General features: G+C 43.1%; 1 protein-coding gene across 2 annotated transcripts in view; it reads right to left on the bottom strand.

Moving 5' to 3' along the window:
• Positions 1-346: 346 nt before the first annotated feature.
• Positions 347-26,042, bottom strand: part of LOC137642602 (cytosolic Fe-S cluster assembly factor NUBP2 homolog) — a 164,827-nt gene continuing 139,131 nt past the window's right edge. Inside the window, exon 7 of one of the 2 annotated variants that reach the window (XM_068375305.1) lies at positions 347-3,832. In XM_068375305.1, coding sequence (XP_068231406.1) covers positions 3,626-3,832 — 207 coding nt within the window. In that variant the 3' untranslated portion in view covers positions 347-3,625. The remainder of the gene's footprint in view (positions 3,833-26,042) is intronic. The other variant, XM_068375303.1, reaches the window with a different exon arrangement.

Below are 26,042 nucleotides of genomic sequence, written 5' to 3'. Positions count from 1 at the left end.
GAGACAATAACAAAAATTGGAGCAGTGGAGTATAAAAGTATAAAGTAATGTTAAATGGGGATCTTCACCTTCAAAGCACTAAGTTAAAGAGTGTACACTTGCTGATACCAACTTACCTGTATCTACAGTGGGTTACTCTTAACATCTCGGGTGCTTCTGACCCGTCCTTTAGTATGAATTGGTAAAATTCATATAATGGGGTTAAAGATACCAAAGTTTGTAATCTAGTCCAAATAAATTTATTACAGCAAAAAAAGAGAATCGGAGTAACTCAGTAATGATTTATTCACATGGCAAAATTAAAAAGTGAAAAGAGAATCAGTAACTCAATTATGATTTATTCATCTGGCAAAATTAATAAGTGAAAAGAGAATCAGAGTTTATGACACAAAATATTGAAAATATTAAACGGAATTAACTCGTGGGATTAACCTTCAAACGGAATAAATAAAATAAAAATCTTCTGATAAACAACTTGTGTGGTAGGTTGCTGTGAGGTCCCAACATGTGGTCAGTGACCTCAAGCAATTACCAACAGACCAAAATGTAAAAGTACATTAATTTCCATGCACGCAGCCCGAAAGGTGTAATGCCAGTTATCTACACTTGACTTATGAGACAAATAGAAGATTATCTAAAGGGGGAAGGGCCATTAATTGAACTCACAAGATTTTGTCTAATGTGGGCGCCCGTGTCCTGAGAGTGGCGGTCTTCAGTTTTGCTTCACTAGGCCTACAGCACTTGTTTAGCGGAGTCAATGGCCTCTTCCAACTCGCCCCCACACTGGAACAGACGTTTCTGTGGAACTAGCTGCTTTCTCACTAACACAAGGTATCTGCTTGTCCTCGTCCTTTGTGGCATCTGGGTCCGTTATTTTGCAAGGGGACAGGCTAGTGGGGGAGAGTGGGAGCACGAGGTCGGGGCCCTATTGACCCTGGCTTGGCAGTTCCACTTAGTACCATGGCCTGTCACTCTGTGAGGTAGAGTTCATGTCGCTCGCGTCCGCCTTCCCTCCCAAAAAAAGGCGCATCTCAATGCGTAGGCCAGTGGTCTTGAGGTGCCAACTCTAATTTAGGACAGGCTTGAAACACTTGTGACTTGTGAGTTTTAAGCAATACACTTATTTAGAATACAAGGAGAAATCTTGTAACTCCCGGGGACAAAGATAATTTCAACTCTAAACATCTGGCATACAAAAAAAAAAATTAAACTAAAATGTAATATAGCAAGTCAGGGGCTTACGTGTGGGGACAACCATACCTCCTATACTAGCAGACTTGAGTTGTATTTGAGAGATTTAAAGTACCTAAATACTTAAGGTAAAATAATGAATACAAAATGAACACAAAAGTATTTATCTTGAGACACTCGCTTATGGAAGAACCATCATTCACATTTTTCCCTGCCGTGACGTCACGAACAATAACAATGTCTACGTATAAACTGTGAAGAAGAAGAGTAGTGAAGAAAATTCTTCACAGAAATTTAGGTAACATTAGCGAGTGTTGGGAAGGCATGGAAAGCGTTGCTTTTACTCAATAAATTTGTCTACACAAAATCTTACGTTAATATATAAATATTAACCCAGATAAAGTATAGTGAGAAATATCAAATAAAAGAAGGAAGAAGTTAAGGGAAAGAGAGAGAGGACAATATGCAAAGTTGTAAACATTGTTAAAACTCAAAAATTGTTTTATTCTTATACTTTCTTAAACAGAAATATGGCGAATTCTATGAACTAAAAACATAAATATCTTAGTAATAACTAATTCTTTTAGGAAATATGAAATATCCGTCGGTAGCATACCTTAATAATAAGGGAGATACTTGATACGAAAATTGAGGTTACCGACGGCGGACCACGCAGTGTTAATCAGCTAATTTGGAAAGAATAAACATAAACAATGCAAAAGATTATAATTCGCTACATTTTTATTTACAAGTACGATACTAAAATGTGAATATTACAAGCATTGTTATTGAAAACAATTAAGTGAAACACCAGTTTAATCAAAATATGTTTTATTTCAAATATAGCTGTACAGTAATCTTTTACAACAGTAATGGGTATATACAGTGTAGGCTACAGCGAGAGCTGAGATGAGCTGGGTGGAGAGATAAGTAAGTGGCACAAACACGCCAAGTGTAAAGGAGAGCGGGCTATATGAAATCATTGCGCCATGACTTTTTATCAAGAATATGTGATTTTCTATTTAATAAGTATTGGGGTTCTCTGTGTCGCGTGTAAGTGAAATCGTGAAGGGAGAACTCGCATAAAGAGAGGCCAGACTGTACCACTTTCAAGAGAGGATTCAGTAAACTTCTGAACTTTAACAAAGGAAGCTAGCAATGTCAAGAGCTTATGAAGCTCATCACTATCAAATATTGGCTAATTACATGAATTGTCTAAAGATGGAGGTGTATGATTGCCATCATCATCACTATAATCAACTAGCTTAGTCTTCCCTGGCTTTTCCCCTAACTAACAAAGTTTTCTTCGCATTTTGAACTGTTAACTTGATTGACAACCATTGGATCATAATAGAAAAGCACTTTATATAACAGTTAATTAAATTACAGTATAGCTCCCAACACTATCAGAGACACAAAGAAAGTGTGGATCATGATCCTAGAAACAGTTCCTGTATACACTCCACACAGGAATTGCTAACAAAACCAGGGGAAGACATCTTTGTGCACAGTAATATGCAAATAATCTGGAGAGATCCGACTTGACTGAGAAACTGTAGAAACAGACACTGATGCGTAAGTTACCACTTTCCGCTAGAATTTTCCTTCTTTTAAAAGGCATGTATTTATTAAAGGGAAAGAAAATGGGAAAATCTTCACAGGTAAATGTCAATTAAAATGAGCTTCGTGAGAAGTAATATGAATATCAGGGAATTTTCATAGAAATAAATATTCTATAAACACTATTGCGGTATATTAGAAACTGATAGCGTACTGCACAATCCAAACAACAGTAATCAATTTTTTAAAAAAATATACCGTATATACAGCATTATAATAAAATATGTTAATAAATCTCCAAAAGGTAAACTATTCATACAAAATAAAGTTTTAAATTCTGACTAGTATGGATTAAGCAACTTTCACACAAGCCTATCACAAAATTTACGTCGGAATTTCTGATTTTAACTCATACTGTGGATATAAGATGGCCCCCAAACTACCAACACATCTGTTTTGAAGTTAAAAGTCAATGAGCAGGAAACTACTGATATGGTGATATATACAGTACTGTGGGGATTAAATTCCTTAAATCAAATAAATGAAATATATTGCATATATAATAATGAACACCCACTAAATGTATTAACTCAATCCATTCAGATTGTAGATATATTATACCTTTTATCTACAGCACTCACTCAGTATCTCAGTTTGGCTACACAATAATACCAGTAATATTAATACTGCTCTTATATATTTGTTTGCCGAAAATTTAATACTGTAATGGTAGCTTAAAAATTTTTTATGGATGATATTATGAGAAGAATTTTAAGGTCTCTATTTTTGTACCTGCCTCATAAGATTTTTGTAGAATTAATTCAAATGTTGTCTTATCTGCTGAAATACACTGTATTAATGAAGTATAGTATGGCTACTTCCCAACCCTGACCAGAATTTCACTGAGGATTTTCTTCATTTGTAGTACAACAGGAGACTCTGGATGCAAGTCTTCAATGTTTAATCCTTTCTCTTGAGCTTCAATTAATCTTGGATCAAGTGGCAGTGAGCCCAGAAAAGGTATTCCATACTTCTCCGCAAGATATTCACCAGCCCCATTAGAGAAGATCTGGGTTACATCCTGGAAATAATTACTAAATTAAAGCATTACATCGAAATTGCACTTGTCTATAATGAAACATTACATAAGCTTTATAGTTTTCTGTAATTTCAAAATCTTTTAAAAACCATCTATTCTGCCGTATATTTTGATGCAATAGCCCGTTTAAAATATCTGTCACCATGCTCTAAACAAGAAAAAATACTGTACAATATACAGTATTACTCAACCCATGGTTAAAATATTCTCCATAAAAAAGACTACTTCCCAGAATGTTTTTACACTGATAAATTCCAAAAATTATATTTGAAATATCAGCAACAATAACCATCTCCAGACCTCATCCTTTGATACACAAAATATTAGGTGCTACTATAGTGTAAGGTCTACCGCCATATGTCGCCTACCCAGGTTGAGGGTGAGTTCTACCGCGTGACCAGCGTCCCACAGCTCCTAAATCAGTTTTTCCCTCGGCCTAAAAGAGATATCATCGATTGAGGGTACTAAAAATGTTGCTGAAGGAGTTTTATAGAAGAGTCATTCTGACAGAAGCAGCAGCACTCGCCTTTTTAAGAGAGCACAATCTCTTGGATACAGTTCAAGAAGCAGATCTATTTGTGTCATTCTTAGAAGATGTACGAAGTGTGTATCACTAGAATAAATGTATGGAAATATATGATAACCTGTTTGATGTGTGAAAAATGTATCGCTAGAAAAAATGTATGGAAATATATGATAACCTGTTGGATACACGAAGAGTGTATCGCTAGAATAAAAGTATGGAAATATATGATAACATGTTTGATGTACGAAGAGTGTATCGCTAGAATAAATGTATGGAAATATATGATAACATGTTTATTTTACCTTTATTCCTTTTTTTTTTATGTAATTAGAAATCCAATGATCTATTTAAGTCATTTCTAAGATATGTTTAAATTAAGTGTTTATTGCTTAAACAAATGTATGAAATGTGTTTTATCTATGAGGGACGAATAATTCAGCAGTAGACCTCACGCTATAGTACTAACGGGAGGTAGATCTCACGCTATAGTGTGGTAGACCTCACACTATAGTAGCACCAAATATTATCTACAGCTCCTGCTGGTTTAGCAATAAAACCTTTTATTCATATAAAATACTAAAATACCACCCAGGAGTTAACTATTAAGGAAGGAAACAAATACATAGGCAGATATCAACTGTATGTGATAAACATAATCATAATAAAATGGATTATTTCTATACTTACCAGATGTTTATAATGGTTCTGTCTCAAAGCTGGTTAAAAGTAAAATTCTACCATAAAATTAAATAATTTCCTGTTTTCTTTTTTTTTAAATAGCCTTGGCCATCTAATGAAGTATTTAGTTTATATGATTATGTGGCAGTGCACGGTATTAGTTCCGCATAGGTTCCCCATATCTCCTTTACCTATTTAGTCTCAAAGTTAAACCTAGCTCAATAGCCCTTTTGACATTATTCAGTGTAGATGTGGGGGGGGGGGGGGTGGCGGCAATATTTATGAACATTGGGCAAATATAGAAATAATTGATTTTATTATTAAAATTCTGTTTATTTCTATGAACCTCTGGGATGTTCAAAATTCTGACTAACCCACACTTGATGGAGGTAGGATAGTGAAGAAGAGAGATATGAAATCTAACATCCTGGCCTAAATATGGACTGTATAATAATCGATAAAGACTTACCTTTACTTAATGCTACTATATGGATACTCACCATATACTAAACAATTTCACATAATAGCTTGCACATCCAGATTAAAGAAATGTCCATACCAAATACTCAAGAGATGCTAAAATTTATTAAAAGAAATACAGGAATCTCAAATCAAAGAATTCTTATCAGATTCACCCTCAATATCACAATTTTTTTAAGTAATTTATATTTTTCTTAGCAATACAAACCTGAGTTCTTTAATTGGGAATATTGGTCATTAAAAGTTGGATAACGAGTGGATATCCAGATGGTTAGGGAAGCGGGATGAAGAGCACCGCCCCACTTCCAGTCGGATGGTTTTCACTTTTGTTTTGATCTTTTGGCTCAGGACTTAGAGGGATGGTTGGAGGAAGGGAGTTTTATTAAAGGACTCATGTTTCTATGGCTATAAAAATACAAATTACTTTAAAAATCTGTGATTTGCTATAACACAGCATACAAACCTTCATTCTTTAATTAGTGAGACTCGCTGCTTGGTGGCCTAGAAATCCTCTGAAACCAAACTAGAAGGTTCAATTTTTTCCTGTAAGTGATCAATGCCTGAGCTGCATGGGCTTCAAGCAAGGACCCTTGGCAACACCTATCTATCTGTTACATAGATGAAAGCCTGATAAGTCCTGGGTTGTACATAAAAATGTACTTGACTGACATCAGGAACCCTTTCCAATGAAAGGGATATCAGTTAGAGTCAGATACCAAGTATATGATTAATGAGTTGGTATAAGACCCACCATCCTCCGGCTTGTTAGGGGATGATAGAGAGAGAAACTTCCTTAAAATTAGAGAATGGTGCTCTCAAGTGTAACTTACCAGCATCTGGTCCGACAAGCTTGTAACATTTTAGCCGCTTTTGTCCCCTATTTGGGGAGACGGAAGAATGAAGAAGGCCAGTTATAATATCTTTCATTCCAGGCGTACATCTACACGTTACCATAGACGAGATGCATCCTTGCCCCACGTGAGAGCTGGGCTGGTTACACAACTTGAGCAGCCACCACAGGTGTAAGCAAAAAGGTGTCATGGGACTTGTGGGACCGTAGAAAGCCATGAAGGTGGTTTGTCTCTTCCAGACACCAGACTTCAACACTTGGCCCTCTGACATGTTCCTCCTGAAAGCTAGGGTGAGGCCAATACCCCTGACCTTGTGAGCTCTAGGCTTGACAAGCACATCGACTGTCTCGTCAAAGTAAGCCTGACAAATGGTGTCATGCAGCCAGAAAGGCATTGTGTTCTCTGATACTTCTTTCTTGGATATACCAGTGCTAACGAAAAGTCTCCGATACTCAAGCCAGAGGTGTCGGGTCTGTTTTAGATAGCGCCACAGCACAGTCCTTACGGGACACAAGAATATCTCTTCTTGGTCACCACCAGACACCTCCCAAAGGGATAAGATGGAGAATGACTTGAACCTGGGGTCCTGTGCCCCAGGGTTCTAGCCCTTGACAAAGAAGTCCAGTGCATAACTAAAGGAGACCTCTTTCCATCACTCAGTGTGGGTGACAACATAAGATAGTTAGTGCAACTCACCAACTCTCTTCACTAAGGCTAGCAGAAAATGACCTTCCTAAAGGCTCAAACGGAGTACACATAAAAGCCTTGAGGACCAAGGTCTCAGTCTCATCCCATTCTGGGGGCCTGAGATCCTGGGGTGGGCAAAACTGTTCAAATCTTCTCACAAGCATAAATAACTCCATTGAAGAAGAGAGATCTTAGCCTTTCAGTCGGAAGACCATACTCAAGGGAGAGTGGTAAGCTTTGACTCCCATGATTGAGACAATTCTCCTAGTGAAGGAAGATGAGGAAATCCGGGATATGTGCTAAACGTTGCTCTGATAGGAGAAAAATCCCATCTAAGACACTAATCACAAAAGATGGCCCACTTGCTTGGTAGACGACTATAGAGAACCTCTGGAGATAACCAAACATCTCCTGTGCGGTGCCTCATGAAAAGCCTTTTGCTCACAGATGCTGGATAATCTCCATCCGTGAAAAGCTAAAGACTCCACGGCATGGTGATACCTATGCCAGTGCGGCTGACAGAGAAGGGTGGGCCATATGGGTAGTTTCATCGGGACCTCAACCCGAAGAGCATGCAGATTGCATTATCTGGGAGACACCAGGGTCATCCTGATCTCTGGTGTAACCAACACTGTTGATTACCGGCCGGATTAGGCTGAATGGCGGAAAGGTGTACATGTCCAGCGGATCCCATGGATGTTGGAAGGCATCTTAAATCAATGCCCATTCATCCAGAATAGGTGAACAGAACACAGGGAGCTTCCTATTCAGTCGCGTGCAAATAGGTCGATCACCAGAGAGCCCAATAAGGCAAGGAGATGTAGAGAACACTCTGCTGCTACAACCTGGTTCTGGAGACTGAGTGTGTCTACTAGTACATTGCACTTGCTCAAAATGTACCTTATTGACAACTCAATGGCATGAAACACTGCCCATATGTGCATCCGTTTTGTCAGCTTGCAAAGGGGATGGGAGACTGTGCCTCTTTGCTTGTTGACGTAGGCTACGATTATAGTGTTGTTGCTATCAACACTACTGAGATCCTCCTCAAATGTTCTTGGAATGCTTGCAGTCCTAGGAAGGCTGTTTGTATCTCGAGAATGTTGATATGCATATGTCTTTCCTCTTCTATCCACACCCCCGAGACGACAAAGTCGTTCAGGTGTACTCCCCACCTCTCCTTTGATGTGTTTGAAAATAAAAGCATGTCCGTAGATAGCGAGTCGAAAGAGACTCCCTAGGTGAAATTTTTCTCATCGAGCCACCAGGCAAGATCATCCCAAACTTCTTGTTACAGTGGAACAGGAAGGAACGGGGGATCCCTGGCTGCTGACCAGTGATTTTTCATGCACCAATGAGGGGATCTCCGGTGGAGACACCAATGAGGAACAAGCTTCTTCAAGGAAAGATGACCGAGAAGATATTGAAAGTGTTGAGTTGGGATTTCTCTCTTGGACAGAAAGGGTTGCGCAATATCCTTATGCTTGATGATGCAATCGTCTGTAGGGAAGACTCACTGTTGCCTGGGTATAAGATTCAATTTTTCCCAGTTTACCACAATTGCCAGATTGCGGTAAATTGCGAAAATCTGATCTCGAACCTGAAGCAACTGCCTCTTTGAAGAGACCAGGATCAACTAATCGTCGAGATACATCAGAAGGTGAGCACAGGAGTGAACACCGGGGGAGCTGTACACAGTCCGAAGAATGGTGTCTTGAATTGGTAGAGCATTCTGTAGAGGGAGAAGCAGAGGTACTTTCGAGAAATCTGATGAACAGGCACTTGAAAGTACGTGTAATTCAGGTCTATCGAAAGTATGAAGTCTCCCTCTCTGACTGAAGACCGCACAAACTGTACTGTCTCTAGCCTGAACTTTGTTTGACAAACAAACTTGTTCAGTGGAGAGAGGTTGATGACCAGTCTCCATACCCCAGTCTCCTTTGCCACCTGGAAGATCTGACTGTAGATGCCTGGAGATCAGTCTCTAACAACTTTGAGCATATTCTTCTCCAACATCCCTTCCACCTCTGGGTGTTGAATGCTCCAACGAGATTTCTATTGAACTAGAGATAGGGGAAACCATTGGTCCAGAAAAGGTAGTAAGTAATGTCCCAAAGGACACACACCATCTAAGACTTGGCTCTGTATATCTGAGAAGTCAGCCACTGGCAAGACAAGCAAAATTTACTCTAGGCATTAGAGTCTCCCTCTCCCTCCCTTCTTCCCAATGCCGCCCCTCCAAAATGGGGTCTATTTGGAAAGAGGTCAGAGGATCTGTGGGCCAAGGTCTTGGAGCGGGCACAGAGCCCTTCCTTGATCCCGACCCTGCAGGGTTGGGCGACCTCGAAAGTTTGGCCGATGCCCACTTCAAGGGGCCAGAGCTCTTGAGAGAGACAGCGTGGTGAATCAAAGAGTCCTGTGAAGCAGTCCTCCATAAGTCCACCACAGCCTACACACTACCCTCTGTTAGGAGAGAAATGGCGCCCCATACCGACGAGTTCCTCAACGCCTACACCACCTTCATGGTAACTTGTCTTGAGAAGTGAGAAAGCACAGCGTCTCACCTCTTCGCGACCCGAATTAGCCCACAGGTTTTCTGACTGGTGGCCAAGGAAAGTGAGTGCCTTCCCACCCAATAGCACAAAACTCTTGTACTTCTCCAAATCCTCTGAAGTTGCTAACTTCATAAACCTTGTGAGGTACATCACTGCTTATTACCACTGATCAAGCCAGAAAACGGTGTGAAGAGTCCAAGGCCGAAGTCCCCATGGCCACAGATTCGGATCTTGCTTGACCTGCTGGCACGGAATGAATTCTCAGACCTGCAGACCTCATTATCCACTCAGTCCAGGCAAAGTCTATGAGATCTGACCAAGCCGCTCCAATGAGGGCTTTGACCCTCGAAGGACACCAAAATGCCAATCCATGACTGAAGTCCTCCCTGTCTGAAGTGAAGTGATGAAGGAGCCTCCCCCGGGCTATCATACTCACAGATGAGTGCAAGGACCTTCACAAATGAAATCTCCGACTCGGGGTAGTCTGCCTCAGCTGGCTCCTGCCCACAGTCCAGTCTTTGAGACATCCTGCCGCTGAGCACCCTCGCTCTTCGCCAAGGTCGAAAGTGAGGCAGCATGCTCCGGAGACTCTGCTCCCCTTACAAATTCAACCGTTTTGTCCCAATGACAAGCCGGGCACATAATTGGGGATTGTCAAAGAGATCTCCTGTTACGAGACCCAACAGGAACAGGAGAACCGAGACTTCTCTTCCCGCGGGTCAAGGAGGAGGGCCAACCCCGGCCTTGTGCCTTAAGGCACAGAAAGGAAGGCCCTTCGTCTACAATTCTAGACCAACCAAGGCACGGATGCACTTGAGAAAGATTTCGAATGGTACCATCCTTGCCCTCGAATAAAGAGACCAAGCTTCAATAGAGGGAGAACCAGGTGTCCCAAGTCCAGAAAGTAAGGGATGAGAAGTCTCCGAAACTTATCCATCAATCTTGGAATGGACAGTATATGGTGCCGTATCTCCTGTTACGAGACCCATCAGGAACAGGAGTACCAAGTACTTCTCTTCCTTAGGGTACAGAAAGCAAGGCCTCCCATCTCCCATTCTAGACCAACCAAGGCACGGATGAACTTGAGAAAGGTTTCAAATAGTACCATCCTTGCCATCAAATAAAGAGACCAAGCTTCGATAGAGGGAGAACTAGGTGTCCCAAGTCCAGGAAGTAAGGGGGAGGGAAGTCGCCGAAACTTATCCATCAACCTTGGAATAGACAGTACATGGTGCCGTACAGGTGTTCCAGCCGGCTCCAGGGATACATGGCGAGCCGGGGCTACCAGGGTAGCTAGGGTTACCGAGGTAACCAGGACCTGGACTCAGGCCATGGGCTGGCTACCCTGCAGGCTACCCTGGAGGGCCATGAGCAGGTTGGCCTTTCTGGACTTCTTTCCCTTCCTCCTCTTCTTTATCAGACTCAGGAGGAAAAATAGCGTGCACACTTCTTCCCCTTCCTCACCCTAATTCCTGGTTCTGCAAGCAGAGTGGTCGAGGTTTGAGCGACCATCAATGACGATGCTTCCCCGATGGGAGAAACCAAAAGGGTTGCTCCAACAGGAGCCAGAATATTGGGGCACACTGTCACAGAGGGAGGGTAAAGCACACTCAGAAGGCCACACAACCTTCCTCAATTAACAGGGCTGGAGCTCAACCACTGACAATGAAGGAGGAGCAAGCCTCATACCCCTTGGTACAAAGATTGGGGCAATCAGCACACAGGTCAGCAATCGGGGTAATACTGGGGATAGGGGTCAAAGTATACCTTTCCCTTTACCTTTATCTTTCAAGGCCATGGGGATTATGGCTCCTGAACCCAGTACCTTGCCAGCCAGTTTGGGAGGTACCTTACCAGACTTACCCTTCTTTACTTTGAAAGGAACCACCAGGCTCCATAATATAGGAGGAACCACCATGCCCTTCACCATTGGCATCGCCGGGGACACTTGAGAGACAACATGCACGGGGTGTTACCGGGACCAACTCTCTCAAAAAGGTCATGGAAGGCTTACCTCAAAGACGGCAAGAAGACTAATCCTTCCTAAGGTCAAACTCATCATCAGCAGTCCACAGGGTCAAAGATGGGAGACCTCAGCCTCTGAAGGGGAGTGACAAATACCAGGGGTTCCCCACACTCCTGACAAACTTAAAATCTCAGACGATGTCAATCCGAGTTCTCCTGACAAATACAACGTACTCCCGCCAATCAGGGGCGTAAGCATAGGCATGACAGCTGCAGCGGCAAGCCATCAGGAGCCAGGAGCAGCAAAAGACTTTTCCAGAATCTTCTTGGCCATTTTCCAGTTCCTTTCCTTCATGGCGTATTCCTATCATTGCATCGGAGGCCACGATCGACCCTTTGTACAAAGTAATAACTGCAAACAGTCATGCCCTTTACTAGAGGCACAGAGGGAGTTAGGATCAACAGTCAGTTTTGCAGTCCTTCCTTTCCCTAGCAAACACAAACTTCTTGCTTCCATTTCATCACAATTGATTAACATGCACTTCCTGAAAAGAGATAGAAACCAGATAGTTACAGAGTGCTGTCTTGTATGTATGTCCACAACAGCAGTTGAAACAAAAATGAAGACTATCCGACTGGAACAAGGGCAGGGCTCCTTTCCCTACTCCTATCCAGTTAGATAACCACTTGCTATCCAACTTTTAATAATTGATTCCATCTTGCACTGAAACGATATCCCTAATTAAACGATGAGGGTTAGTGTCACATACAACTTAACTTTAAAACTACTGCATACACTTTCAATATTACCAATCACCCTGAAATTTCTCGTTGAGAAACTAATACTATAAAATAAACCAAATTTTCCGAAATTCAACTAAAAGAAACACCTGTTTATGCTGTATCACCTGCTGCTACCACAGCACATAATGCCCAGTAATTTATATAAGAAAACCAGGCATATTGTAAAATATATTTGGTGAAAACAGACTGGGTATGCCACTGAGCTGCTGCCAACATTTTTTTCCATAGGAAGTAGCTGCACTTCTAATATCATAAATTCTATCCTTCAAGTTCTTCATTTGACTTGAATCCCATTATATTTGAGCCTCTCACTAAACCCTTAATAAGAAACAACAAATATTCTTGGAGAGAGGACATCCTGAAATCCTATTCCCACCAAACAAATAATGAACCTTTCCCTAATGTTTTCAGTTTTGTCTAATAAAACTTAATAGTTCTAAAGGGGCAAAGAAATTTACAGTCTGATTTACTACTAACTTTCTTCTCCAAAGAGAGATTGTGGAAAAGTTCAGTTATACCTTTTGTCTTAAAATCATTTTAAGTCAAGAAGGTATATAAAAGAGGCAAATCATTTTTTCAATACATAAACCTTTATTATAGGAAAGAAACTGTATTTCTCTTTGTTTACCTAAGGCCAAAGCTAAGAGAAAAAGATCTTCCAGGGGTTCAAAATGAGAGCCTTGTAAATATTGCAAAACTATAACTAAACTCCAATATACTGTTCTGACAACTAAGAATTTCTCAATAACATAATACTGTATCTAAAAAAAATCCACAATAATACCTGACAAAGATAAATAATATAATCCTAGATGTTTGAGTTAGGTATTAAGCATGGATCTATGACCCTTAATAGCTCCAATCAATAAAATCTTAACAGGAAAATATCATCCAAACTAGTTCTTAGTACTGAAACATTCCCTGACCTATACCAATGAAATTACACATTCCACTGTCTTTGATATAAATTATTGGTAGACTATCTCCTCAAGCCAAAAATACGACAAGTTAAAGGACCTAGAAACCCATTTTTTCTGGCAATACAGTAGACAGTCTCCATGCGGTTAGATATAGTGCTTGGGAATGTGGATGAAGACTGATCTTGTAAGGCAATCTCCTTGGACACTCCAACAACAGAGGCCACAGATCTGTATACCACTCTTTTAGAACCTATGATAGAGCATCTAGAGGGCTGCAAAATCCCTTTATTTCTATGGATATGGTGGACAGTCTCCATACAATTACATGTAGCATGGATAGGCTTGGGTAAATCCCCTTTTAAATTGGTTTTCTGAACAGACTCATTGACAACAGTCATTTGTGGCCAGAACAGAGCAACTACTCATCTGCTGTTTGTATGAATCCTGAACTTGTTTATCACCTGTGGAATCATGGCAAATGGTGGATATCATGATGGTCCAGATTTGACTAGTCTTGTAATAGGGCATGCAATCTACTTCGTAGGGGATCCGACGCAGGTGAACAAAATACCTCTAAATTTTTGTTCAGTGATGTCGTAAACATGTCATGTTCAGTCAACCCCAACCACAGCATATCAAACTTTGTAGATAGACTGATGGATGAAAAGAGCATTTGTATGGAAAAACCAAATTTTCTAGGATAATCGATTTCCCAGGAATAAACTGTAGAAGACTTATCCCTCTCAAATTTGTCCAAGTTAACAGCACCTCTGCTATCCAGTACAGGGATTATGACCTTGTCCCCCCTTGATTTCAGATCTATGCCAATGCCCTAGTATTGACTTCCCTACCACCAGTCGCTCTTGGGTCTGAAGGGCCTTAAATATTGGTAGAAGCTCTCGATAACTAATAAGGCAAGATAATTCTTAGGATGTCTATTTCCCTGATAGATGCAAATGATCTAAGATAAGAGAATGGTCTGGGATCTTCATTTCCAAAGAAATTCCTTTAGACAACCGATTGTGATCTTTCCACCAACTCAGCAGCTGAAGCTAGTTTTCCATCACAGGAATGTTATTCATATCTACACGTAGATCGTCTATTCTTCTCCAATGAATACTGAGATGAAATTGGAAAACCCATATCTTTAGACATCGCATCACAACAAATTTCTCTAATGAGGCCGTGGTCCCTGGAGATTCATTCACATCCGCAATGACGTGGGTCTCAACATCTTGAATTTTGCAGCAAAAGAAGTACTGTACAGGTAATTACTATCCTTTTCCCCTACAGAGAACCCCAAAAAGGAATTATCACTATTATCATCAAATAAATAATCTTCTGATTCAAACCAGAAGAGGCTTCTTCAAACTGACCAGATTCCCATCCAATCTAGTAACATGTGCAAGGACACTTTCTAAACACAAATCCTTTCTAACAAGTCACTTGAAATTAGCCAGTCGCCTAGGTGTAAAAGAACTGTTAATCCAAGAATTCTTAACAACTTTGAGATGAGGTCATAATCCTAGTGAGCACTTGATAGATGATACTGAAACATGACAAATTTGGAAAAAAAAACATTATATTTTTCCTAATTATACAAACCTTCGGTTTTTTACAGTGGATATATATTTCCACAAAAGCTGAAAGTAGCCAAAAGACTTTTTAGCGAGGTATAACCACCCACCACTATTTAGCTATATCCAATAAATATGAGGAGAAGGATCTAGTCACTTGGGGAAAAAGCTACGAGCTAGCACCTTTCCCCTCTCTAACAGATCTTGGGTGAAAGGCGAGAATATCTCTACTCCAAATGTGTTCATATAGTCCCAAACAATGCCTTGTAAGTAAATGAATGTAAGTGTGGTGTACTACAAAAACAGGCTAATAGAAATAATGGGTTCTTCAATTTTTCACCATCATCTCTCCTATTAATAACAGTCACAAGATATACTACTATCATATAGAAGCTTTGGGAAACAATCAATTCCACACCCCAACCTCAAATAACTGAGGTCAGACAATTCAACTAAAAAACGGATTTTGAGCGAAGCGAAAAATCTATTTTTGGGTAAGATAGCCATGTCGTCCTGATGGAAGTTCCTTAAAGGCAGCTTCCTAGGGTATATTACAACTACGGCGATATTCCCAGAGAATTTACCTTCAGGTACCCAGAATTCTAACTCCTGGAGCGAGTATCCCTAAAAAAGACCTTAGGGATATCGTAAATATCAGTGGACGTATTCTTGACACGCCTCATAGCAATCTATACCCCGAATAGAGTTAACACTTCGTAGGGGTAAAATGGCAAGAAAACGAAAACGATAAGAAAGGGGGGAGCCGTTCATAAGGCATCCCTCCTCCCCGTTTCGAAAGCGTGCCCTGCGCCGCTCACGGCGCCATCTGTATTCCTTGTAGCGATACACGAGGTGCTACAGATACTGTATGTAGGGAGGGGTCCTACTATCCTTTTCACTCTTATTTATTTTTGAAAAGGAGCAGGGCGGGTCCATCAGGACGACATGGCTATCTTACCCAAAAATAGATTTTTCGCTTCGCTCAAAATCCGTTTTTTGGGCTCAAGCCATGTCGTCCTGATGGAAGTATACCAGAGCATTACTGTATCTGTGGATTCTCAATACGTGCCGTACTCCTCAAGAATGTTTCTTAGTCAACTCGACTGACAGACCTAAGATGTTACCGTTATACATCTTTTCACTAATCATAAGCCATGAGAGTGCTTCCTGCCCCCTACAGGGAGGAGTCCTACTAGACTCTAGAAACGAACGAAGAGTACATATACCTATGTATGAATCACTCGCCAGCCAGTACCATATAGTGGTCTCACTCTATATGAAGCGAAGTCTTACGGGACTACAGTATCCAAAAGAAAAAGTCCCGACCAGCACCCTGGTCGAAGTAAAATTAGACAAAAGGTTATATCTGCGTAGGATTAAACTTGCTGCTACCACCATCCTCAGAAAGGGGTGGAGTCCTTATTGCTAAGGAAAGTATAAACCAGTATAATCCAGGCTTTGCATTAAGGAATAGGCTATTATAGATATCCCCGATTAATATACATAGGCTAAATGCTCAAAAAACAATATGAAATCAAAAATATAGGTGAAGGAGACGCAAGGTTCCCGAGAACAAGTTTATTGAGAAACAATAAATAGACATGGTCACCATAAATATGTACCTATGCTAGGTGGATGACCAACAATTTTCACAAGTACTGTAGTGCATGGATGAATGATTATCTGAAAGAAAACATATGTGTCACTTACACATACCCCGGTATCAAACTTAACGTTCATGTTACTACTTCGCTGACAATAGCGTTGGCAAACGCTTGGCACACCTGTCTGTACTTGTGTTACCATCACCATAACGTTGGAACAGTCACTGTGGGCTCTGAGAGCCTACACTACCAGTTATATCAACATATATAACTAACTATTCACCCAAGAATCCAAGTCCCAAATGATTCCGCTGTTCCTCGCAGAGTTAAACAGCAGGGTTAACGACGCAACCAACTGCTACCACAGACCTCTTTAGCTGCTCCACTTGCTTAGCATAGTGGCGAAAGAATACCCTGGAAGACTTCCAGCCAGTGTATGAACGAAGGTGTTCAAAATCCATAAAGTTAAAGAAGTTTAATGATGAAGCAACTTTCCTCGGATCATGACCTGCGGGTGAACTGTCAGGATCCGCTCTGCGAATAAAATATGTAATTTTCGCCCTAAGTTGATTTAAAGATAAATTCGAGCCCGATGTTTCTCCTCTGAATAGTTGGCCCCCATGGAAGTCTGAAGTTCTACGAAGATAGACCTTAAGGCATTCTACGGGACATAGAGATGCATCTTCTTTCAGAGGGCAGATTCTCCAGGGACCCCACCTGTTGGTGGGCAACTCGTTCTTAGCGAGAAACGTAGGGTCCGGAAACAGGTTCAGTTCTCCCCCATCCAGGAACTGAACTCGGCCCTCCTCTCTCGAGAGGGCCACAATCTCACTAACTCTGGCCCCAGAAGCAAGGGCAAAAAGGAAGATCACTTTTTGAGTCAGGTCCTTCAACGCACATTCCTCATTATCTAGTAATGAGGCAAAATGAAGGACTTTGTCTAATGACCATGAAATAGGCTTTGGAGGAGCTGATGGTCTAAGCCTAGCACAGGCCTTTGGGATCTTATTAAACATCTCGTTAGCGAGGTCTACCTGGAAGGCATATAGAATGGGTCTTGTTAGAGCTGACTTACATGTAGAAATTGTGTTCGCCGCCAGCCCCTGTCCGTGGAGGTGAATGAAGAAGGATAGGCAGAACTCCGTAGAGATCTCGTGCGGGTTCTTATCTTTGACAAAGGCTACCCATTTCTTCCATGCAGATTCGTACTGCCTCCTAGTAGACTTACACTTGTATTCTTCCAGGAAGTCGATACTATCTTTCGAGATTCCGAACCGTTTCTTCACCGCTAGGGAGAGAAAATCATGAGCTGCAGGGTTCGGGTTTTCTGTAATGAAGCGAAGACAGTCGACTTCTGGACTTGCTGGGACAGAACTGGGTCCGGGAGTGGTAGAAACCTCAGTCGTAGTTCCAGAGCCAGAGGGAACCATACACTGTTCGGCCACTTGTGGGCCACTATTGCTGCGACTCCCTTGAAGGATCTCAGTTTGTTGAGGACCCTCAACATCAGATTGTGAGGGGGAAACAGGTAGATCCTGGACCATCTGTTCCAATCGAGGGACATCGCATCTATTGCTTCTGCCGAGGGGTCCACATATGGGGACACATATTTCGGCAGCTTCTTGTTGTCCTTCGTCGCGAAGAGGTCTATCTGCAGTTCTGGGACTTGTCTCAAGATGAAAGAGAATGATCCTGCGTCTAGGGACCATTCTGTCTCTATCGGTGTTACCCTGGATAGAGCGTCCGCGGTCACATTCCGGACTCCTTGAAGGTGAACTGCTGACAGGTGCCACTTCTTCTTCTCCGCCAGTCGGAATATGGCTAACATTACCTGGTTGAGAGGTGGGGATCTCGATCCCCGCCGATTCAGACATTTCACAACCACCTCGCTGTCCAGTACCAACCTTACGTGGATCGAGTGACGTGGGGATACTTTCTTCAGGGTAAGAAGTACTGCCATAGCTTCTAGAAAGTTTATGTGAAAGGTCCCAAATAGCTTGGACCAGATTCCTTGCACTTTTTTCCGATGGGAGTGACCCCCCCACCCTACCTTTGAGGCGTCTGTGTGGATTGTCACTGACGGGGGGGGGTGGCTGAAGAGGTAGAGACCTCTTTAGACGACTGGCTTGAGACCACGGTCTGAGAAGAGAACGTAGTCGAAGTGGGACCGGTCTCTTCAAGTCCCTTCGCTCTTTCGATGCAAAGGTTCTCCATACTCCCGCTGCATCTTTTAGCTGTGCTCTTAGCACTGGGTCTGTTACTGATGCAAACTGAAGAGAGCCCAAAACCCTCTCTTGTTCGCGTCTTGATATCCTCTCGGAACCTAGAAGTCTCCTGACAGACCCTGCTATTTCCTTCCTCTTTGACATCGGGATGGAAAGACGGTGTGACACTAAATCCCAGTGAATTCCCAACCACTGGAACCTCTGAGCTGGAGAAAGACGAGACTTCTTTCTGTTGATCATGAAGCCTAGATATTCCAGGAACTGAATCACTTGTAGGGAAGCTTGCAAGCATTCTGCTCTGGATGCTGCCCACACCAACCAATCGTCCAGGTAGGCTACTACCTGGAACCCTTTTAGGCGTAACTGTTTGAGAGCTGCGCTCGCAAGCTTCGTAAAGATCCTTGGGGCTATGTTTAGTCCGAAGGGCATCGCCCTGAAAGCGTAAAGTTTTTGTTGTAGCTTGAATCCTAGGTAGGGGGAGAGACGACGACTTATTGGAACGTGCCAATATGCGTCTGACAAGTCGATGGAGACGGTATATGCCCTCTTGGGCAGTAAGGCCCTTATGTGTTGTAACGTTAACATCTTGAACTTGTGGTTCACTATGAACTTGTTGAGTGGTGACAAGTCCAGAATGACTCTGAGTTTCCCCGAGTCTTTCTTGGGAACACAAAACAGCCTCCCTTGGAACTTGATGGACTTTACCCTCCTGATCACCTTTTTCTCCAACAGATCTTGGGTGTACTCCTCCAAAACGGGGGTGGAGTGTTGGAAAAATTGAGGGCACTGGGGCGGAGTACTGTACCAACTCCAACCCAGTCCATTTTTGAGAAGGCTGTGGGCCCAGGGATCGAAGGTCCAGCGATCCCGGAAATACTGAAGTCTCCCACCTACCGGCGACACTTCACTTTGACTGTCCTGCAGTCTTGCCTCCCTGGCCGCGACCACCTCTGAATCCTCGTCCCCTAGAGGGGCGTCTTGATGACCCTCTAGCTGCTCCTCTGGGCCTTGCACGAAACGTGGTCGACTGTCCCTCGAACACGGGATTGAATGCCGGGGAAGCTGATGACATGGCTTGGGGAACCCATTGGAAGGTGGTCGGGGTCTGGGTTACCAGTTGTGGAACCGGAGGCAAAGCTGGCTGTTGCTGCTGTTGTCTTTGCTGTTTGAAGGACTTGGCTGGACGGGAGGAAAACCTTGACTTCTTCGCCTTTCCTTTCGGCTGAGGGCCCTCATCCGGAGAAGACTTCCTCTTAAGGGACAGGCCCCACTTCAGGAGAAGATTGCGGTTCTCAGTGGCTGCCTTGTCCACGATCTCTTTGACCACGTCCTTGGGAAAGAGATCTTTACCCCAGATGTTGGATGAAATTAGCCTCTTGGGTTCGTGCCTCACTGTGGCCGAGGCGAACACAAACTCCCTACAGGCCCTCCTTGCTTTAACAAAGCAATAGAGGTCCTTGGTTACTGTGGCCAGATGGATTTTGGCCATAACCATGAACATCTCTGGCATCTTGGGGTCGCTAGCCATCGTCTCCATGTTGGTCTGGAGAGACATCGAGGCTGCCAGGCGCTCCTTTGTGTCCAATTCCCTCCGTAGAAGGAATTCCGACAACTTGGGAAGGTTTTCGCCGAACTGCTGTCCTGCAATGTCGGCGTCCAACTTCCCAACCGAGAAAGTAAGGTGCACCTCCTTCCAGTCCTTATTATCCATTGGCAATGCCAGCGATAGAGGTTTACATTCCTCCAAAGACGGGCACGGCTTGCCAGCTTCAACCGCCTTGATGACGGCCGCAAACCCCTTTTGCATAAAGGGGAAGGCCCTAGCCGGGGAGGATACAAAGGAGGGGTGCTTCTTACTCAAGGCGGCAACCTTTGAGTTTGAGAACCCCCTCTCCTTTAAAGCAGCTGTCAAAGTGGCTTGAGCCTTGGAGTGATCCAGGATAATCACCTCCTTTGGTTCCGTCTCCTCCTTCGAAGCCGGCTCCTTCTTCAAACGGACATAGCAGTCCGGGTAGGCCCCTCTACTGGGCCAGAATTCCACCTCCTCAAGGGGAACTGAACCCAGTTTCTCCGACATGACGATCTTCCCAATCGTCATCGGCATGTGCTCGGCATATCTCCACGGGTTGGCATCCGAGCACAGAGGAAGGTCCTTAACGTTGAGCTTCTTTGGAGGTCCACGTGATGCTGTGATCTTCTGCATCTGGAGCTCCAAAGTAGCGGCCTTCTGATTATTCTCCCTCTGCATCTGTTGGATCATACCAACGATGGAAGAGAGAGCCTGTCCAAGCTCTGCTGGAAGAGCGGACGAGGTAGAGGGGATAGGTTCAGGGACCTGAACCGGCACGTCTGATGATACGGGAACCTCTTCCTCCACGGCAATAGGATCTCGATCCTGCTCCTCGCCCTCTGCGAGGAGATCCTGCTCCGCACGATCGGACAAGTCGGACATCTTGTCGTCCAACTGGATGTCCTGCAAGGCGTCAGCGACATCCTCCTCCACTGGAATCTGGATCAGAGGGATCTCCGGCCGAGGCTGGGGAACAACAGCATCAGGGGAAGCCTTGGGAAAAAGGTATGCCCTCATCTTCTCGTTAGGAAGATAAGGTCCAGTGGTGTTTTTCTGAAAACCCCTTACCCATACGCGAAGCCTCTCCCTCGCTGCATCTCTTGACTCCGCCGACCTAGGGGATTCAAAAGCCTCTGATAGCAGGTTAGTACATACAGCACATACCTGCGGATCCCAGTAACGATGGTCATCATTGGAGGCTGCACAAGCCGCGTGCCTCCTACACGAGGCATGTCCGCAAAAGTTCTTACTGCGGACATTGCAGAAGACACTATCACACTTCGGATGCTCCTCCTGTAAAAGAAGAAAAATTTCCATGAATATCAAGTGAATTTTAATTCACATGTAACAAATGAGTATTCAACAAGAATAAGGGAAAGACACCTACTTGTGAAACCCACACAAACACCTGTGGAAGCCCACCAGCCAAGTCACATAGTTAGTCTTTACTAGAATAACCAGAGAACGTATTTCCAAAGGAAATTAGGTGTAGCTCACACCTAAGGTAAAATATTACCATTCTGGCCAGGAATAAAAGAATTATCTTTTATCCTTGTAAGGCGACACCAGGTGATTATACCAGTAACACAAGTAAGATAGAAAAGACAGTGTTGTAACCTACTACATCATGAACTCCCTTGGTTGAATATACCACCAAGAGAGGACTGATACAGTACCTGAGGGTGGTGTGCCAGCCGGCTATTGCCGCTCAGCACCCCCCCCCCCTTGTTTTCGAAAGGTAGATCTCAAGTACACAACATCAGATCACCTTTATTGGGGAGAACTCCAGATCCCATGCCTGAACCGGCCGGCAGTGGTTGCCGGACCGTAGCCACCCGGTTTGCACTGCGTTGCCGGCCATCATTCTTAGTGGCCGGCTGACTGGGCAGTGTCGCGGGCCGGCCGGCAGCAGTAAACAAACCCTGCCGGCTGGCCCCCACACTAGGCAGCGCTCGGCTGCCGGCCCCACTTGTAGTGGCCGGCAGATGAGCAAGAGACCGGCCGGCAAAGGTATACACCCAACGCCGACCGACAGCAAGAGAACTGGAGAACACCCCTCCCCACCGACGGCCGGCCTGTAGGCCGGCAGACGGCAAGGACAACACATACTAAGACAATAGAATGAGTGCCGGGTTAAGAGACTATAAGTCTCTGGGCCCGGCACCCGAAAGAGTGCCGAAAGGAAGGGGAGACACTAAGTCAAGCTTCCTAACCGCTGCCTACTGAATCTTCAGACGGCAGCGATAGAGGGACCAAGAAAGGACCGGGCAGCACTCAAAGTAATGGTCTCTGCCGGTCGGCACACTTTGCCGGCCGACAGGAGACCACGTCAGTTCCTCATCCCAACCTAGGCTAGGCAAGGATGCAGACGACTGACACAAGGAACGGAAAAAGAGAAGGGAAGGACAGAGGGTCCTATCCAACCTTACCTTGGTTAAGGGTCATTCCCAACTAAGACAGTTCATCTCAGTTAGAGAAAGACCCGAGAGGGAGGCCGGCACTACTGGCTGCCTCCCACGAACCACGGCAAGGAAGGAATTGCCTTTCCAGAAAAGGGAACATATCCCGAGACCGGAACGGCAATAGGACAGTCTGATGAGTCACCGAGTAAAGGGATCACTACTGGAACCCAACAAGGTGGACTAAGGGGGTAACCCTTAATGCCCGAGTCAATCAGCAAGGGAGACTCTGCCCCATGCCAGACAAACCGGGCTCAGACTAAACACTGTTGTACTGTCCCCCTCTGAACCAATACAGTTGGAACGGGAAGGTACAGTACTACTCCAGCATAGATATATTTGAAGATTAATTCAAATAAACCACTAGAGTTAAGCCTAAGGCTTAAACAGAGGGAAAGGGTTTGCCCCTTCCCCGAAGAGAAGGGAGCAAACGGGGAACAGATAATATTATAATGACCTAAGACAACCTAGCCTAGGCACTAAGAGAATCGATTACCTAATTCACCGAAACTCACACCAATACTATCTTGGAAGGTACTCGAAAAGGACTTATATGTATAACGTTGCCTAACGCTTAAAGCAAAAAATTCACATTTGGAAGACTAATTATCATGCAGGAAGTACATAGGCCAACAACTAGCCTACGAAGACTAGTGTTGGTAGCCTTGGCAAATTTCGCCAGGCACACTACTATCGCATCATAACAGAATTCCTAAATAAGCTAAGTAGCTAATATTTAAGCACAAAGGGGGCTGGGAACGTCGCTCTTGCTAACAAATAAATCCTATTCTAGCGAGCGACAGCATCCATGATGCCTCCAGCAGGCAACAGCTCTTGTATCAAAGATAACTCTTTTAATTACTTTAATTTTAACCAAGAGCCTACATTTATACATAAAAGAAATAATACTCAACTTATCCGAGGCAGAAGAAGTTGGAGAAAGCATTATTAAACGAGAAAATTCCAAGATTGGGTAGTAAACAGGGAAAAACACACCGAGTCGTAGAGCTACGCAAAAAGGAATACAGATGGCGCCGTGAGCGGCGCAGGGCACGCTTTCGAAACGGGGAGGAGGGATGCCTTATGAACGGCTCCCCCCTTTCTTATCGTTTTCGTTTTCTTGCCATTTTACCCCTACGAAGTGTTAACTCTATTCGGGGTATAGATTGCTATGAGGCGTGTCAAGAATACGTCCACTGATATTTACGATATCCCTAAGGTCTTTTTTAGGGATACTCGCTCCAGGAGTTAGAATTCTGGGTACCTGAAGGTAAATTCTCTGGGAATATCGCCGTAGTTGTAATATACCCTAGGAAGCTGCCTTTAAGGAACTTCCATCAGGACGACATGGCTTGAGCCCAAAAATGGGTGTTTATATGAATCATCCAAATTTAGTCTACTCAGGTATAATGCCCATTGGCTGAGATTTTCCTAGTAAAAGCCACTAATATAATAGTCATATAGTGGCTTATCAATAGAGTAAACATTTGTATACAGTTTCAGGCTAGTGTATGCAAAAGACATTGGGCTATGTCAGCCTAATAAACGTTTAGAGAGTCAGCAACATAATTTAGAATATAAACATATAAAATCATAAGTTACTGTACGTAAACACTCCCAAACTGACTTGAAAGCCAAAGCCGAGATGTGTTATACGCCGGCAACCGCTAAATATACTAGGCTATGTTAACTGAAAATTATAAAGTGTGGGCTCAAACCTACAAAAAAAAGAAAATAATATAAATGAAAGGGGGCCATAAAAATCCTAAAAAAGAGAGAGATGATAAGTTACAAGAACTCAAAATACCCTTGAGCTGTCAAGAAAGCTAGAAGTGAATGGCTCCACAAACCACATGAAACTGATCATATAAACAAACGAAATGACCTAAAAAGCATTATTGAACAATGATAAAATCCTTTTATTACACCACCACCACTGCTACGAAATACGGTAATAACCTGATTACTGTTACTAACAGCAGATGAAGACTTCTACCTTCCTGAGCACTGGATGACATATGTTGACAGCTTGGCGACAGAAACGAAGATGGTGGCATAGCACAAGTTAGTGCACAAGTAGCACTGTCTCCAGTAGTAGTGATGGTTCTGGGTAATGATGTGTCATTGATAGATAGATAATTTCAGCATTACAGGTGCTGTGGCGAGTTCAAAAGTGCCTGAACTAGAGTATCACTTGTTTACGCATTGAAATACTGGCACCAGAGTAGGGAAGAGAATAATACTTTGGTATATTATGTCGTATTAGACTGACTAATCTAGCCATTTATAGGAAAGACCTTGGAGACCACACAGAATGTTAATCCCAAAATGTCTAGTAACAGGGTACTACTAAAAACTTTACACATTTGAGATGTTAGTCATATTCAATTATACAACTACACCGACTTTCCTACACATCCTCTTGAAATTAATTTTCATGTCTATCCACAAAGAACAGAAATTAATTTGTGTTATGATTATCCTTCTGTTATTAATATCTAAATTACTATATTTCAAACATCTTGCAAAAATCTATCCATTATGCTTATTATTTTCTTTGACCTTTTCTACTACCCTTTCAAAATGATAAATTTGGAAATAATTTGTATTTTTCCTAACGGTACAAAACTGCAGCTATTTATAGAGGATATTACTTTCGGTGAAGCTGAAATACTAGCCATAAGACTTTTAGCAAGGATTAACCATCCACACGCTAGTTAGCAGGGGGTAGGGGTTAGTTGCTACCCCCCTTACTTACACACCTGGACTGAGAGCCCACATTGCTTGGAGGTATGACTTCAAGGGGAATAGATGTTGGCGGGACAAATGTATAAATAGCTACAGGTTTGTACTGTTGGGAAAAATACTTCCAAATTTGTCACTTGTTCCATCACTAAATAGAAACCAATGCTATTTATAGGGGATGACTTACCCTTTAGGAGGGTGAAAGTCCATGCCAATTAGCTTTTTGGCTTTGACCCATGTCCGTGTCAACTAGCTTTTTGGCGTGGACCTGGAGTTTTCCCCTTCACGTTCTTCACAAATAACTGATTGAAACCCTACACCTCGCTATAACCATGCTACACATGGTCCACGGCCTAGACAAGCTGTGTGCTCGTGATACTCGCAATGTGACTGTCTAGGTAAGAGTTCATCTGAGTCTTAGGAATCTTCAGAGGGTACCAACACATTACCCAATAACCCCCTCATTAGGTTGTTGTTGCTGTTGTTGTTGTTGTAGATTGCACACTTGCAGCCCGTAGGTGTTAGTTGGTGTTTTGGGTTTATAGG

The sequence above is a fragment of the Palaemon carinicauda genome, chromosome 6 (assembly GCF_036898095.1).
Source record: "Palaemon carinicauda isolate YSFRI2023 chromosome 6, ASM3689809v2, whole genome shotgun sequence".
Taxonomy (NCBI): domain Eukaryota; kingdom Metazoa; phylum Arthropoda; class Malacostraca; order Decapoda; family Palaemonidae; genus Palaemon; species Palaemon carinicauda.
This window is presented reverse-complemented; position numbering and strand designations above follow the sequence as displayed.